The sequence below is a fragment of the Microdochium trichocladiopsis genome, assembly GCF_020744255.1.
Source record: "Microdochium trichocladiopsis strain MPI-CAGE-CH-0230 chromosome Unknown B0I36scaffold_1, whole genome shotgun sequence".
Taxonomy (NCBI): Eukaryota; Fungi; Ascomycota; class Sordariomycetes; order Xylariales; family Microdochiaceae; genus Microdochium; species Microdochium trichocladiopsis.
Window position 1 is genome coordinate 3,491,916 of NW_025763544.1, and position 15,348 is coordinate 3,507,263.

The window sequence follows — 15,348 nt, forward strand, 5'->3', positions numbered from 1 at the left end:
AGCGACCAGACAAACCCGTGCAACTGCTGCCTCCTCCGGTACTCATCCCAGACATCTTCGACCAAGGACCGTGGACCTCCAGCCTCTGCAAGGTCGTCCAGGTACCCCGCCGAGGATGCCACTTTCATGCTTTGTGCGTTCCTCAATGTCCATAGCACCTGTCACAAACTACGCGATGTCGTGCAGGGCCGAATTGATGAACGTGTTGCGGACGTCAGTGTCGCCACGAGCGAGCGTCTGCAGCCGGGCGTCTGTAGTTCTTCAGAGAGCGTGATAGCCAGCAACAACCTGGGCACGGTTCTTTAGATCCTCGTGCACTGGTGGACAGACAGCATCGTCGCCAAAGAAGCACTCTTACCACCTTTCGGGCGTCCAAACGGACTCGAACACCTCGCGAAGGGCTTGAGGCTCGACTTGCTGGCTTCTTTGGCTGGCATGGGCATGCTAGACAATGCTGGGGAAGGTTCATCTCCACGTTGGGCGGTGTGATGTGAGTATAGAAGCCACCCTCGACGCAGTAAATTGCTGATATCTCCAGGGCATGCTTTGAGGAGGGCTGGGTTGAAGCCGCCTTTGACGCAGAGCCTGGCTGGCAGGCTTGCAGACACAATATCACGATCGTAAATGCAGTGCCGTGGATCTCTTTCATGAAATTTGACACCGATTACTTTGTGACTGAGCGCGCTGGTGAATCATTCCGGTGTCAATTCAGGCACCATTAGGGAAAGAGACTCTGCATGGTCGCGGTGATTTTTGGGTTGCCGGGCCGGGGTCGTGTTCTCCTCGTTGTTGACAGCCATGTTGGCTGAGACTTATGAACTGATGTGACTAGAGCTGTGGTTGATGAGCCAGCGCTCGTTGTTGTGTGCGGTGGGAGAGCGGGTGGACGTTGGCGACATCTTGTCACTGTCCACTCTTATAACTGGAGCTGTCACCACGCTCGAGCTGTGATGTTTGGCTCGACGTGACCAATGCCTTTGACAGGTTGGGTGAGATGATTGTACACGGGCAGTACTGTAGGTGCAAGGGCCACAGCCCACCAATCCTGAATGCAGGCTGCAGGCTGACAGATGACAGACAGGTGTGCAGCAAAGACTGGACGACGCTCTTAAGCATAACGGGATTAAAGGTGGCCCACCCCACAGCCACTAGCCTACGTTAGCCTACTTAGCGTACTCTAATGTCAGCGATGATTCCCGACCTCCCTCAGCCGCACGCCATTCGCCAGAGACAACCCTACCCACGCCTTGGCAGCCCCCTCGTGGACCATACACAGCGCTGCTCGCCTGCTGGGCGTCCCAAGATAGACCATGGGCACTGCCCTAGGAACGGGGCCATGCTTGAGTCGGTCGTCCCCTTCAGCCCTCCCAAGGCTGAACGACTGGGCGGGCGATCGATCCCAAGCCCTTCCTGTCAGCCTATTTCTGACCAAGGAGGGCTCCGACGTCTCTTTCCCCGCCCTCGCTGCTCAGTAGGACTCGGCATACCAAGGATACACCAGGTATATTTGAGCACACACGAGTCCTGTCTCGCAGAAGCCCGCCTGTGTATCCCAGTGTCCTTCAAACCCTTTTCCCACCCACTAAAGGACCCCATCAGCCGTCAACATTCATCAGAAGCCGACTCATGGCCGCAGCCCTCTACAACGCAATGGCGCTCCTGGCACCTCGGCAAGACGACGTCGACCCCATGCAGAAGGGAGGCGGCGGCGGCCACTCATCTGGCGGTGGTGGTGGCCACTCCTCGAGTGGTGGCAGCAGCTCTTCTGGGTCGTCTGGAGGCAGTTCTGGCGGCAGCAGTGGAAGTAGCTCTTCTGGGTCGTCATCGAGCGGCCTCGGTAGCGGCAGCAGCAGTGGCAGTAGTAGTGGTGGCAGCAGCAGCTACTATCCCGGCACGGGCCCAAAGGGATCTTCATACCACGGCGGAGGAGCTGGCGGCGCCGGCGGGAGCAGCCTACATTGGTGGCAGATTCTCATCATCGTCTTGGTCATCGTGTGGCTGATCCTCTTCATATTCGCCCTCGTCTACTACACCCGAAAAGGTATGCGTGCGGCTGCTCAGTTCCTCACAAAGAGGGACAAAAAACAGACAACCCCCAATTCATCCAATCCCGAAATGCCATGACTGACCAGACCTGCAAACGCTTCACAGAGAAGAAAACCGGACAGTCGGGCAAAGACCGCGCGCCACGCATCGTGGGCAAGGCGCTGCTCCTGTCCACCGGCCTGATCCTGCTCGTCAAGCTCTGGCAAGCCGTGGCGCGACGATCCGGCAAAGCTGGCGACGGAAGCCGCAGCCTCAGCGGCGGCCGCACCAAGACCGGCCTCGCTGCCCTGCGCGCATTCTCCTTCAAGCCCGCAGACCGCGGCGGCAAGTACAACAAGATGGAAGAAGGCCGGGCCGGCGTGAACGACCACGACGTTGACGACCTTCCCTGGACCGGCGGCGTGTACGACCACCCCAGAGCTTCTGCTACCGCTTCCGCTTCTGCCGGCGCCGGGCCTACTGCTGCTGCTGTAATCAACGAGAAGCGGCCTACTTCCGCAACGCAGGGATCGGGCGGCGCCGACCCAACAACGGCGGCACCAGCAGGTCACGTCCCTCCGTCATCGTCGCGCGTGAGCAGTGTCGTTTCTGACGACGATGACGACGACGACGAAGACGACGATCGCCGGGGAGGGAGGCGCTTCGAGCCTATAAGAAGACCCGCGGCGGCCTCCTCTCGGACCCCCTCGCCCGCAAGACCTCAAGGTGGTGCGGCAGCAGAGTACTACAGCGCAAGCCTGGATGCGTCTAGAAAACCGTAGGCGAGGGTCGTGATTCCTGTAACAGGGGCGGGAGCGGGATAAGGGGAGGGGGGCAAATGGGAAGGAGCCGCGCGGCAATGAGCAGACCGCAAGCATTATCAAGTCGCGACGGCCGCCTCGAATCGAGAAAGTCGTGGGGGGGCTCACATGGCTGATAAATTGGTCCTAGATTACATACTCTTCGATACCCTGGACAATCCTAAACGAGACATGATCCATAGCATTAAAAGACTTTTGCATATGTGAAAGGTGCATTGAGCGGAAAACTAGAGACCCCGATCCAGTCCGTCGGCAACAGTGAAAGGAGATCACACTGAATAGCCGGGTTTCAGATTTGCCTATTTTATGGTTGAACTCTAGGTAGCATACAAAGTCAATCCAGCCATTCCGATTATTCAGTCATTCAACAATAGCATGAATTAGCCGGGCAACCCCGTGAGCAGAGGAGTTGGCATATGTTCAAGAAAAGAAAAAAAGGCTGGTGCTCGCCAATATTCCATATGCAGATGATTATCTACTACTACGCAACAACTTCTTCCGGATGCCAGCCCCATGCCTTGGGAGAACGTGAGGCCGCACCCGCCACCCTTTCTCAGCCCCGCCTTCGATTGTCGAAGTGTAAAAAGACAAGAAGAGCATTCTATGCAGTGTGGCAAAGGACGAAGTGTCTCCACTCCTTTAGCGCACCACGTCAGTTCAATTATGTGCTGTTGCCCGCCTCTTTCCCCTCAAGATGATGGGCCTATCTCAATTCATGATGAGCTGGCGAGGTAGTTGGCAGCCTGTTCACGCCATCAGCACAATGCTTATCCACACCAAGGACATGGATCATAACTCACTCTCTCCAGGTTATAGTCGTACTTCTCAAGAGCCGTGATGGCGTCCTTCCTTGAATACCCCATCGCAGTGAGATCCTTCACTATAGGGTCGTCATGTGTGCCCTCCTCCGTAAGTGCCCTGCCAATCGGGCTGGGTCTTTCGGTAGTGGCAGAAGACAGGTTCTGGGAGGACGACACGGAATCCTCCGTTGTCGTGGCACCTGGTGCTGTAGCGCCAGTGGCGGCCCCGCCCTCCGCCGGCGTGTCAAGGCCCGCAAAGATGGCATCCCAGTCGTGGTTGTCTGCCGCACTCTTGCCCGCGGCTGGCGCAGCAGTGACTGAACCAGAGGAGGCGCCGTTGGGCGCAGTGTTCGAGGGTTGGGACACGCTCCCAAAGTCGTAGCTGCTGTCTGTCCCGAAGGCGTTGGCCGAGTTGCCAAGCTCACTCTTGGGTTGGCTGGGCGGCGGGCTGCTGTCAAATACAGGATTGAAATCGTCGAGGTTGGATCGAGAGATGCTGGCAAAGTCATCCTCAGTCGATCCTTCTTTGGCGTCTTCCAGTCCTTCGAATTCATCGCTCATGTCATCGAACGCACCCTTTGCCACAGCAGGGGCTATAGCTTGGCTTGCGTTCGTGGGCGTCGCGGCGAATGGGTCGGCGTCCTTGGGTGGAGGGAACGCAGGTGATTTTGGAGGCTCGGGGAAGGCGGATAGATCACTTCACCACACATGTATCAGTCATCTACAGGGAGCGGTATGGCCGGTGTTTCACCCGTTAGACTTACCTAGCCGGCAAAGATGATCCTGTGGGCTCCGCAACGAGTTCCGACTTCTTGAGGGCAGGAGACGACGTGGCCACCGAATCAGCCTTCTGTGACCCTGCTGCAGCGGTCGCCGCCGGAGCAACAGGCGAGAAGTCATCCTCGAATCCATTGCCATCATCGCTGCTGTCCGAGTCGTCGTCTTGCTCAAGCTCCGAGATGGGTGGGAATTCAGAATGGAAGTCCTTGGCGGGCTTATCGGGGACTGCCTTGGACGTTGAGCTGCCAAAGCTGGCAAAGGCAGAATCAAAGTCGTCCTTGGCGTTACGAGTGTCATTCATCTGGCCAAAGGGGTCACTGTCCCGGTGGCCAGCAAAAGCTGGGGCCCCTTGTGCTGGCGTCTCAGGGAAAGCGCCTGGGATGCTGTCGCTACGCTCTAGCTCGTCCAACTTGGGTGACGCAGAGTGCAGGCTTGATGCACTGGGAGTAGCATCTGGCTGGGCAGCCGCTGACAAAATGCTTGGTGCATCTTCCGCGCGGCTTGCGGGCGGCGAGACTTGGCGTGACGAGGACAAAGACTCAGTCGCCCCACCAAATGGCAAGAAGCTCGAGTTGAGTTGCTTGGACTCGGGTGGCGCGGGAGGCTCGCCAGTAAGCGTCGCCTGGCGGCTAACAGTCGGTGTAGAGCCTGCCGGGGTGTTAAAGGAGCCGGAGCCTACACTGACAGATGAGTTGCCCGTGTTCTGCTGCTTGAAAGAGGTCGGGGGAGGTGGAGTTGCCGAGGTGCTTCCAGTTGGGACGCTGCCAAAGATGTCATCGAATGATTTGTCGTTGTAAGACTTGGCTGCCGGGGAGGCAAAAGCCCCCATGATATCTGTGCTACCAGTACGTCTGAAAAACGGGTTGTTGGCGCTCGAAGTCGACAATGCCGGACTAGCGATGTGGGCGTGGGCAGGGACGGGCGAGGCAGGGCTGGCTGCACGCGACAACTCCTCGTTGCTTTTTGTTAGATCCTCAACCTCTGCCTTGTGCTTATCGCGCTCGCCTTCGGTCGTCGAAAGCTGCTTCTTGTTGATGGCCACCAGGCCCTTTTGCTGGCGCGCTTCGGACTTGAGCTTCTCGATCTGCGGCTTTAGCTGGGCAATCTCTGCGTTGACAGCGCTGATCCGCTGCTTCAGGCTTGCGTTTTCCTGCTGGTCAGCCTGCAGAGCAGTCTTCAACTCGTGGTGCTGCTTCTGAAGATCCTGGTAGTTCCCGTCAATGGTCACCATCTCGCCTGTCAGCTTGCGAGTCTCTTCGCGGACCGTCTTCAGCTGTTCTTGCAGAGTGGCAACATCAGCAGCCTCTTTCTCGTACAAAACGCGCAGCTGCGCCAGGCGGTCCTCAAAGTTCTTCTTCTGCTGGCTTGCCTGGCTGAACTCGTTCTGCGTGGTGCTACGCTGACCCTGGACCTGCTGCATCTGCTTAGACAGCGAGCTGACTTGGTTGGAGAGGTTGGCAAGCTCAGTCGTCTCATCAGTGAGCTTCTTGCTAATCTCGGGGTCATTGTCACCCAGGAGGTCATCCGATGCCGTGGCGCGGCTGGCAGATCCGGCGGCGGAGCTGCCCGTGTCGTTCGTGGTGAGTGTCCTGCCAAACGAGGAGGATGGCACGAATGGCTTGAAAGTGTTGGAAGTGGTTGCGGCAGACGGTCTGACTGGCGAAGATGGGCCACCGGCAAAGGGGTCCTGCGCAGCAGATCCTCCAGTAGACATGGGCTGCTGGAGCGAAGCAGGGGCTGGCATAGTGTCGAGGTCGAACAGATCGGCAAGTGCCGAGGTAGGCTGTGGTGGCTTCGCTTGCGCGGGCGCGGGTGCGGGTGCGGGCGCTCCAGGTGCATCAAAGGGCGACGCACCCATGCCACCAAGGGGTCGTGCCTGGCTGCGCATCGACGGAGGCACCAGGTTTGGAGGGATTGAAGTGGGAAGAGGTGCATCACGACGGCTGCGGTGCTGTCGGATCAGGTACATCGCCACCGCGAACGTCTCCTTTGTCAGACGACCCTCGGAATTGATGTCCGCCAGATCCCAGATCTGCGCAAGGGCATCTTCGGTGAGCCCGGACTGGCTAAGGAAAGGCACCGCTTCTTCTCCCGTGATGAATCCTTTGTTCGTCTTATCCAAGTCCACGTAGAATTGGTCGAACCTGGCCTTGTCCACGGGCGTGACGAGCCAATCACTTCCTGTGGTCTGCTGGGCAATACCCGTGCCTTGCGGGCTCATTGGAGGACGACCAAGAGGGCTGCTCGTGCGGACTTGTGCGGTGCCGCTGAGCTGGCGAGGGATGGCCGAGATGGTGCCTGTGGGGGCCGGGCTTTGTCTGGCGGCAGTTGGGCGCCTCGTGGCGGCCTCGTAGAGAGCTGCCGGCAGGATCGTAGGAAGACTCCGGAGCGCGCCGCTCTTCATAGAGGTTAGAAGGTGCATGGCGATCACGAATTCGGCCAGCACAAGTGCGCCCCTCTGCTCCGTGTCAGCAAGCTGCCATATGCGCCCAAGAGCTTCGTTGGGCAGGCCCGACTTCTCGAAAATGTTCTTGGCCTGATCACCGGCCAGCATGCTGCCGTTCTGGAGGGGTTGGCGCTCAAAGAGCCCGGCATACTGGGCGACCTTTTCGGGGGTTAGAGGCGGTATTCTGAGTGGACCACCAGTACCCTGTGCTTGTATGGGGGCTGCCGGTGCTTGTGCCGGCGGAGGAAGCCCACCGCCAATGTTGATGCCTTCGAATCGAGGGAGCTGGCCGGGTTGGAAGGCGAGTTCCGTCGTAGGCTCACGGCCGGCCTGGGCATGTCCGATGAGTCGCAGGACGATGCCAAAGCCAACTGGCGTTAGGAAACCGCGATTCTCCTGGTCCGCGATCTGCCAGATCTGTGTGACAACAAACTGGTCAGCAACTTGCGCACTCGGGCCCAATCCAGAGAACTTTCAATCATGCCCGCCCGTCTCCGCGACAACCCGAATAGAATGACTGACCTCTCCCAGGATTCGCGACTCGAGTTTCGTCCTCTCGAAGAACTTGACGGCGATCTCGCCAGTCACGACGCCCACATTATCGGTGTCGGCTTGTCGGAAGAGCTGACCGTATACACGTTTCTCCTCAGGGGTAAGGTTGAGATTCGGCGCTAGAGTCGCAAGCACGTCAGCAAGGTGGTCCTATACCAATTATTCCAGATAGTCCTGATGGCTAGAATAGTCTCGTAGAGCTCAGGGAAGCTCACCCGGATCGGCGGAACCTTCGACAGACATGTTGCGCGGCCGAGCTCACGATGCTGCAGGGTGGGCGCAGAGCTCGGCTGTCAAGCTACAGTGGGGGGGGAAGGCTGTCGATGTGACGTGTTGTAAACGCAGAGTTGGATGGTGTGCTGTCGCTCGAGGTCTGGAAACGGCAGAATGGAAGCTGGAAGTCAGGTTGACCCAGCAGCTCCCCGGGACCACAGTATCGAGGTTGGAGATCGAGACTGGCCGGTGGTGTGTTACGTTCTTGCGCAAGGCTTCGTGATGCTCGGGTCCGCGGTGGCTGGTGTCTACGTCTGGGTACCGGCGAGCTCGCTGTTGGCCCGTCACTGGGATGGGCTTACCTGGCACCAATGCACTGGAGCTGAGCTCGGCACCCTGGCCTGGGTCACTGGCGCCCCAGCGGATCCGCGAGCTCATTTTAGCCCTGGATTGGGGAGTCCAGTTCCCCAGACCCAACCCCTGCAGATTTCACTGCGCTGAGGTCCTGGTTGCTGCACATGCGAAGCTGGCGCCTGCAGCTCGCGCCAGGCAGTGACGGCATCCGCGTCGTTATGTCTCAAAGGGCTGCATGCTCGCCATGCACGAAGGACCTTGTGTTAGCTCCCCGGCCATCGATGAGATATAGAGAGAGTCACACACCTGTATCAGAGGCATCCGTCACGCACAGCAGTGGACTCACAACAGTCGCATCAGCCCGCCGCTACCTTGCCTAAGTCGGGAGGGGGGAACTGAAATGTGATGTGGGCGTCTAATAGCTAAGGTACCTATACTTAGTGTAGCATCGCATGATCACCTCCGTCCCTGTCTTACTGCCGGCCCACGCAGGTGGATAAATACGCGTAGGATTGGTACGAATGGAAATGCCGTCAAAACGAACAGCAGTCTGGACAGCCTGGTTGCAAATTATGTGATAACGTGATTAAAAAGTCCTAAGACAAATCTACAATGCTGCAACAGCTTCCAGTAGGTCCATACTTGCCGTCGCTAGCATACCGGCATCGAAAACAAAGTAAGCATGCCCAGTCTGCAAGGTAATCAACAGCATCCGAGCCCCGCAACAAAGGGGTATAGTTATGACAATAAAAACTCTGGTTGCCAATAAACACAACCCTGCCGCAATCTAGTCTGTCTAGCCCCTGGGGACTCTGCTCCAGTCCTTGCTGACGCTCTAGTACTCGGCCTCGAGGTCACCCTCAGCCTCGAGAGAGTCGGAAGCAACCTCCTCGTAGTCGCGCTCAAGAGCAGCCAAGTCCTCACGAGCCTCGGAGAACTCACCCTCCTCCATACCCTCACCGACGTACCAGTGGACGAAGGCACGCTTGGAGTACATGAGGTCGAACTTGGCGGACAGGGCAGACCAGGCCTCGGCGATGGCAGTGGTGTTGGAAAGCATGCACCTATTGTCATTGATTAGTTGGCAAATCTCGAAGCGGCACAGAAAAGACCAGACTTACACAGCGCGGTCGACCTTGGCAAGATCGCCGTTGGGCACCAGCTGAGGAGGCTGGAAGCAGATACCGAGCTTGAAACCAGTAGGGCACCAGTCGACGAACTGGATGGTGCGCTTGGTCTTGAGGGTAGCGACGGCGGCATGGGCGTCCTTGGGGACGACGTCACCGCGGTACAGCAAGCACGTGGCCATGTACTTGCCGTGGCGGGGGTCGCACTTGACCATCTGGTTGAAGGGCTCGAAGCAGGCCATGGTCATCTCCTGGACCGTGTTGGCCTCGTGAGCAGCCTTGGCGGCCGAGACGATAGGCGAGTAAGCAACCAGAGGGAAGTGGATGCGAGGGTAAGGAACGAGGTTGGTCTGGAACTCGTTCAGGTCGACGTTGAGGGAGCCATCGAACCGCAGGGAAGCGGTAATGGACGAAACGACTGTGGTCTTGTTAGCGAAATAAACGAGGCAACATATTCCGCTGTGTGGACTCACCCTGGGCGATCAGGCGGTTCAGGTTCTCATAGTTGGGGCGCTCGAGGCCGAGGCTGCGACGGCAGATGTCGTAGATGGCCTCGTTGTCGACCATGAAAGAGCAGTCGGAGTGCTCGAGGGTGGTGTGTGTAGTCAGAATAGAGTTGTAGGGCTCGACGACGGAGGTCGCAGTCGAAGGAGCAGGGTAGACGCAGAACTCGAGCTTGCTCTTCTTGCCATAGTCGACCGAGAGGCGCTCCATGAGGAGAGCACCGAAACCAGAGCCGGTACCACCGCCAAAGGAGTGGAAGACGAGGAAACCCTGGAGACCAGAGCAGGAGTCGGCAACTCTGCGCACCTTGTCCATGACCTGGTCGATGAGCTCCTTGCCCACAGTGTAGTGGCCACGAGCATAGTTGTTGGAAGCATCCTCCTTTCCGGTGATCATCTGCTCGGGGTGGAACAGACTGCGGTAGGTACCGGTGCGGACCTCATCGACGACATTTGGCTCCAAATCCGCGTAAATAGTGCGGGGAACGTACTTGCCCTGTCCTGTTTGTGGTCAAGGGTTGGTCAGTAAGCCGTGACGACGCCCATCATGAGCTTCCCAGATGCGAGTTCTTACCGGTCTCGGAGAAGAAGGTGCTGAAGCCGTGGTCGGGGTCAGCGGCCTTGCGCTCTTCGGTCAGGTATCCATCAGGCTAGATTCGAGGCATTAGTCAACATTCTCAAAGAGCTCCTCTTCGGGACGGAGTGTGCCATACCTGGATACCGTGCTCAAGGCAGTAGAGCTACAATCAGGGTCGTAGGGTTAGTTTGTGTGTTCGGCCAAGTGCCATATGTCTCGTGGTTGGTCGGCTGGGAATCACGCAGGTCGCTGGTCCCGGCGGCAACACGAGCAACTGCATCTTTGTCGTGGTCGTCGGTTGGCGTTCGGGGGAAGAACTCACCTCCCAGCAGGCGTTGGCGATCTGGCAACCGGCCTGGCCGACTATGGGGCACGAAAAGGGTCAGTTTCGGGACGCATGAGAACGATGTGTGGTGTGGTGGTGATTTTGAGCGGACGATGCGGTGAAGGGGCCGGGCGACGCGCGCAGGGGAACGAGGGGCGCGGCGGGACAGAGGCAGACATACCGTTGATGCTGATGATCTCACGCATATTGGCGGTACGAGTAGTCGAGATGGCGTTTGTGTGATGCAAAGAGAGGAGCCGGAGAGAGGAGCAGGAGACCGACGCGGAGGACGGAGGTTAAGGAGGACTTGGTCGGGAGAGGTGCGGTCTGGCGAAGAAGGGGTCTGGGCTGTGGAGGTGTGTTGACAGTGCGGCAGGCCGACGTGAAGGGGTCGAGTGTATTTTCCAAATCACTGGTGGGGCGTCAAATGAATGGGCCGTCCGGGGGGTCCAGAGGAGGAGGGGTGCTTGCCCGAATGGAAGTGCTATCTGCACAGCGGCGTGCTCTGTTGAGCTCCCTCGAGCACCAGCCAGTGAGCAGCCGCCACCAGCACGCGATAAACACGCTAGCACCGCTGCCCCTGGTTGCTGTGCACAATTTCCACGGCGGGCAGCTTGTGATCTGCCCGACTGCCTGACTGCGATGCCAGGCACTGCTGTGAATACCCGCCAAGGCAAGGAACAGTCCCAGTCCGGCTCATGTCAGTATATGCACAAGCAAGTTCTGCAGCAGCAGAACGTCGCACATCATTGCACACTTGCACGCCGCCTCCACAGCTGCGCACACCGCGTTCCTGGCAGGCATAGGGAACAGCCAGGCACGCGGTACAACCAAGAGCTAATAATACTAGCTGCACAGCTGATAAACTTTTTGACACGGCTCAAATGTAAACAACCACACCGGCTCTGCAAGGCAACCACTTTTGAGCGCTCAAAACGTAGCAGCAGCAGCAACGCAGGCAGCCATGTACCGTCCAAGGCAAAAGGCACACAGACATCGCACTGTCTGTCAAGGGCAGGCGAAAGTTTGTCCTGCCTGCTCAGTTCACCTCTCATCCCATGTCGATCGATGTCTGCTCACACTACACAGGGAACATTGGTGAGGTAGTCCCGCACCCCTGTCGCGCTGGTTGGTCCGGGAGCTCGCCGTCGCCAAATTGGATACACGGTTCACCTGACCGTCCTTTCAACCCTGGTGACACTGAGCCGTCCGGGGAGCGGCCCGTGGCAGACTCGGTCACATCTACTTCGCCTTCTAGAACAACGGTTGAGTCGCCGAGTCCAGCGTAAGCCTGAGCACCTTGGATACCTACGCTTTTTAGATATTGCAGCCTTTCAAGCGTCATTTGAGCCGTGGAGTGCTTGAACTCAGCAGTCTCAACGGACTTCCTCGGTCAAGTCGCGACCCAGCGGGCCGTTAAGCTCACTCAGCCCCACATGTGCCACGCTTGCCCCTGCTGACTTAGCGTCAGTACCTCAAGCTCAAGGTACAGTAGGAGATGTGCACCCTGCATAAGGCGGCGACAGCTCATCAGCCAAGCCAACATCCGTCACAGCTTGCCTCTCTGATAGTGAATATCAGTCCGCAAGACGACGAATTCTCAACACGCCTAAAGTATGAGCCATTGCCTGCTACAATCTAGAAGCACAATCCCGCCCAGACCTCGGCCCTCCCCTATACTTATCCACACGCCTGCTTCCTGCTGTGCTCGCCAACATGAAGCTCCATCTCCTCTCACTGGCCGCAATCGCTGGTCTCCTCCCGACATTTGTCAATGCAAACACGGAGAAGACAATCTTCCTCGGCCCGCCAACAGTCAACGTCCCGTCCACCAGCCCCACACTAGGGACCCTTGGGCTCGACGTCCTGACGCCAGAGTCCTCCGCCTCGTCCATCATCAGGACTCAGCTTAATGCCTCTTTCCCCCGGAACTCGCCCTACCTAGCATCATTTCCCTCGTCGAGTACAGGCACCAATGCAGACGGCACGGACAACGAGCGTGGCACGACGTCGTGGTTCATATTGGACAACCTGGTCCCGGGCCAGCGGTATGAAGTGAGGGTATGTTGGGCAGCCACTGTAAGTCTTCGCATTTCTTTGCAGATATCCTCCATTTGGGTTCGTTCTCGGGCTTGGCTCCCTCGTGCGAGGGTTCTCGATCAATACACCTGCTCCCAAGATTGCCAAAAACTAAAACTCCCTCGACAAAAAAGCAACCAACCGCCTTCAAGCTGGAAACGTTTCCCATCGACACAGTATTTGACACCCCAGACCTCATCTCGTCACTTTCAACATACTCGTACGCCCGCCACGCCAGCGGCGGCGGCGGCAGCGACAGCGGCAACACGGCAGCAGCTGCTGCTGTAGTCGGCACAGAGACACAGCGCTCCGTTCTGTTCCTCCGCATAGTTGCTGCTGCAGACTACTTCACGCTCGATAAGGCTCTCATGACGCACGTCCCGCCTGTGCGCGTGGACGTCATCCTCGACCCGTTCCTGCTCAACGTTCTCCCGAGGTCCTTGCTGCCCATCGTCGGGTATATCGTTGTTGTGGCGATTAGTTCCTGGTTCCTGGCCAAGTATATCGCCACGACCATTCGTTTCGTGGCTCTGCAACCGGAGCAAGAAAAGAAGACACTATGATAAAAGCAGGCGGAAGGTTCAAATCACGTATATATATTCACCTCGTCATTTACGTCTGCTTCACGTCTAGAAAGCAGGGGATCGTAATCCAAAGCTGCAGCAAAGTCATAACTCATAAGCACCTTAACGACCAACCCCAAGACCATGCCAGTTCCGGCACTTCTGCCTACGCTCTTAAGTTTTTATATTCATGGGTCATATCGACTTCAGGCCTGGCCCGAATCTACCACTGCCCGGGGTATCCGGAATGTCCGTGCGGTGCATGACCGCCGGGTGGAGGCTGCTGGCTGTTCGCGTAGGGGGAGTGGCTTGGGTAGTTGTGTGGACCCTGTTGGTGCTGGGGAGCGCCACCGCTATATCCAGCGTTGTAGCCCTGCTGTGAAGGAGGGTGATACTGCTGCGGCGCGCCGTAGGAGGGTTGGGTCGGTGTGGACGAGCCATATGGCTGAGATTGCGCTGCCGGGACGTCAGCCGGGATCGACGATATCGTGGCCAACATTTACTTACGATAACCGTGAGCAGAACCTTGCGGAGCTCCGGATACGTGCCCATAAGTTGACTGGGGACCACCCGAATGTTGGCCCGGGGGCGGAGGGTACGACGGCGTGCCTTGTTGTCCTGGGGGTGGCGGGTACGACTGAGTAGGCGTCTGGCCGTGAGGCGGTGGGGAGCTGTATGCCGCTGTCGAGGGAGTCGAACCGTGCTGCGTAGTCGAGGCCTGGTATGATGTGGGGGGCGCCGTGCCCGAGTAGGATCCGGACTGCCCAGCCCCTGAATAACCATAGTTCTGGTTCTGTGGAAGGGAGTATCGCCCGTTAGCAATGCAAAGCACGTCTGGGTCTTGGGCTCCAGAATGCTCACAGATGATGAATGATGACCACCAAAGGCATTGACCACCCCTCCAATCAAGCCACCGTGATGAGGCTGGTTTTGCGGCGTGCCGCCATGGTAGTTTTGCGGTTGCGCCGGCTTGTCCTTGCCACCGCCAGAGGAGAAGAGGTTCGAGGCTAACTGGCCGACCAGCTTGCCAGCAGCACCGTTACCACCGCTGCCGCCGTGGCCTCCAGATTGGCCGCCTCCATGTCCACCACCACCAGTGAGTCCTCCTATCAACTGGCCCGCGAGACCTCCCAACCCACCCGAGCCCCCACTGCCGTGAGAGCCGCCTTGTTTGCCGGAGAATTGGTTCATAAGAGTCTGCGTTGCAAAGCTCTGTGCAAGGTTGTCAGCGCATCTGGTCGAGAACTGGGCTCAACAATGTGCCAAGACTTACGCCGAATCCTCTCTCACCAGTCTGTCCTCCAGGGCCGCCTCGAGTGCCGTCTGAGGGCAGCACTGGCTCCATTCTACCGTCGGGGTGCTTGATTGTCTGGGTGCCATCGGGGTGTGTGATAATCTGCTGCTGGTCCGGTGTGCCGTAGGGGTGCTCGTGACCAGGAGCAGGCGTGCCACCAGGAGCCGCGTGGGTGGGAGTCTCCCATTGCGATACGCCCGTGGACAGCTGGACGAAGTAGTATTTTCTCGAGGCACCATCCCACTGGGCGATCCAGCCGGGAGGCAGTTGAGGAGGCTCGTGGTCCGGACCCTCGTTGGGCGACGCAGGACCGGGCATCGCGAAAGCTGTGGAGCTGTGCTGTTGCTACGAGCACAGGGAACAATAGCAAGGCTGCGCGAGGATGGGTGAAGAGCGTGCGTGGGGTGTTGAAGGTGCGCAGGGCGAGCTGGAGGGGTCGATGACGGATTCGGCTAGGAGAGGAGAGGCGGAGAGACAACAGGCGGAATATAGAAGCCCGGCAGCTTCTATATTGCCTCTATCCTGCGATGGCCAGCAGAAGGGGGGGCAAAGTCAGGACGCAGAGGAAGGGTGCAAGCACCAGGCCAAGGGCGGTCCAAGACTGGAGCGAGCAGACTGGTCGAGCAGGGTCGAGTCGAGGCAGGCGGCGGCGGGTGGTTGCGAGTGGAGGGGTCCAGCGAGATAAAGTGCCACCACCATGAACAGGCGCTCCACTCGATGCTGGGAGTGGGTGGGATCAGCCCCGTGAGGTTCTGGCCCGGCTCGATGTGGCCCTCTCTCTTTTTGCACACTCTGCAAAGTCGCAGCATGACAGCAGCAACGGCAACGACCTTGATGCGCAGACCGCCCCTGCCATGCCGGTCTTCCTTTGGCCACCTTGCCTTATGGC

The 15,348-nt window shown here is 58.3% G+C and overlaps 5 protein-coding genes across 5 annotated transcripts; 2 read left to right on the forward strand and 3 right to left on the reverse strand.

Annotated features, from left to right (window-relative positions):
- Positions 1 to 1,162: 1,162 nt before the first annotated feature.
- B0I36DRAFT_311240 (uncharacterized protein) lies at positions 1,163 to 3,028 on the forward strand. The gene is made up of 2 exons (XM_046152348.1): positions 1,163 to 2,041; positions 2,152 to 3,028. Exons 1-2 carry the CDS (start codon positions 1,627 to 1,629, stop codon positions 2,805 to 2,807), a joined length of 1,071 nt encoding a protein of 356 aa, XP_046018735.1. The 5' UTR covers positions 1,163 to 1,626; the 3' UTR covers positions 2,808 to 3,028.
- Positions 3,029 to 3,067: 39 nt separating this feature from the next.
- B0I36DRAFT_311243 (uncharacterized protein) lies at positions 3,068 to 7,954 on the reverse strand. Its single transcript, XM_046152349.1, has 5 exons — positions 7,640 to 7,954; positions 7,395 to 7,543; positions 4,411 to 7,289; positions 3,647 to 4,343; positions 3,068 to 3,589 (listed from the first exon to the last, which is right to left on the reverse strand). The coding sequence occupies exons 1-5, from the start codon at positions 7,665 to 7,667 to the stop codon at positions 3,560 to 3,562; spliced, it is 3,783 nt and encodes a 1,260-aa protein (XP_046018736.1). The 5' UTR covers positions 7,668 to 7,954; the 3' UTR covers positions 3,068 to 3,559.
- Positions 7,955 to 8,826: 872 nt separating this feature from the next.
- B0I36DRAFT_371228 (tubulin alpha-1 subunit) lies at positions 8,827 to 10,729 on the reverse strand (the record flags this gene model as incomplete). The annotated part of the gene is made up of 7 exons (XM_046159997.1): positions 8,827 to 9,055; positions 9,113 to 9,536; positions 9,592 to 10,122; positions 10,196 to 10,271; positions 10,335 to 10,361; positions 10,521 to 10,561; positions 10,705 to 10,729. 7 exons carry the CDS (start codon positions 10,727 to 10,729, stop codon positions 8,827 to 8,829), a joined length of 1,353 nt encoding a protein of 450 aa, XP_046018737.1.
- Positions 10,730 to 12,091: 1,362 nt separating this feature from the next.
- Positions 12,092 to 13,263, forward strand: B0I36DRAFT_13933 (uncharacterized protein). Its single transcript, XM_046148345.1, has 2 exons — positions 12,092 to 12,602; positions 12,737 to 13,263. Exons 1-2 carry the CDS (start codon positions 12,240 to 12,242, stop codon positions 13,163 to 13,165), a joined length of 792 nt encoding a protein of 263 aa, XP_046018738.1. The 5' UTR covers positions 12,092 to 12,239; the 3' UTR covers positions 13,166 to 13,263.
- B0I36DRAFT_13910 (uncharacterized protein) lies at positions 13,254 to 14,871 on the reverse strand. Its single transcript, XM_046148340.1, has 4 exons — positions 14,439 to 14,871; positions 14,027 to 14,377; positions 13,673 to 13,958; positions 13,254 to 13,621 (listed from the first exon to the last, which is right to left on the reverse strand). Exons 1-4 carry the CDS (start codon positions 14,775 to 14,777, stop codon positions 13,389 to 13,391), a joined length of 1,209 nt encoding a protein of 402 aa, XP_046018739.1. The 5' UTR covers positions 14,778 to 14,871; the 3' UTR covers positions 13,254 to 13,388.
- Between the last annotated feature and the right edge of the window lie 477 nt (positions 14,872 to 15,348).

What these genes read in the sequence shown, in the direction of transcription:
- B0I36DRAFT_13910 (XM_046148340.1), bottom strand. Translation starts at nt 14,777, where the DNA reads ATGCCCGGTCCTGCGTCGCCCAACGAGGGTCCGGACCACGAGCCTCCT. An exon ending in CTGGTGAGAGAGGATTCGGC is followed by an intron (nt 14,378 to 14,438) that starts GTAAGTCTTGGC and finishes AACCTTGCACAG; the next exon opens with AGCTTTGCAACGCAGACTCT. An exon ending in GTGGTCATCATTCATCATCT is followed by an intron (nt 13,959 to 14,026) that starts GTGAGCATTCTG and finishes TCCCTTCCACAG; the next exon opens with AACCAGAACTATGGTTATTC.
- B0I36DRAFT_311240 (XM_046152348.1), top strand. Translation starts at nt 1,627, where the DNA reads ATGGCCGCAGCCCTCTACAACGCAATGGCGCTCCTGGCACCTCGGCAA. An exon ending in CGTCTACTACACCCGAAAAG is followed by an intron (nt 2,042 to 2,151) that starts GTATGCGTGCGG and finishes AACGCTTCACAG; the next exon opens with AGAAGAAAACCGGACAGTCG.
- B0I36DRAFT_311243 (XM_046152349.1), bottom strand. Translation starts at nt 7,667, where the DNA reads ATGTCTGTCGAAGGTTCCGCCGATCCGG. An exon ending in CGAAGGTTCCGCCGATCCGG is followed by an intron (nt 7,544 to 7,639) that starts GTGAGCTTCCCT and finishes TTGCGACTCTAG; the next exon opens with CGCCGAATCTCAACCTTACC. An exon ending in GGATCATCTTTGCCGGCTAG is followed by an intron (nt 4,344 to 4,410) that starts GTAAGTCTAACG and finishes TGTGTGGTGAAG; the next exon opens with TGATCTATCCGCCTTCCCCG.
- B0I36DRAFT_13933 (XM_046148345.1), top strand. Translation starts at nt 12,240, where the DNA reads ATGAAGCTCCATCTCCTCTCACTGGCCGCAATCGCTGGTCTCCTCCCG. An exon ending in GGGTATGTTGGGCAGCCACT is followed by an intron (nt 12,603 to 12,736) that starts GTAAGTCTTCGC and finishes TCGACAAAAAAG; the next exon opens with CAACCAACCGCCTTCAAGCT.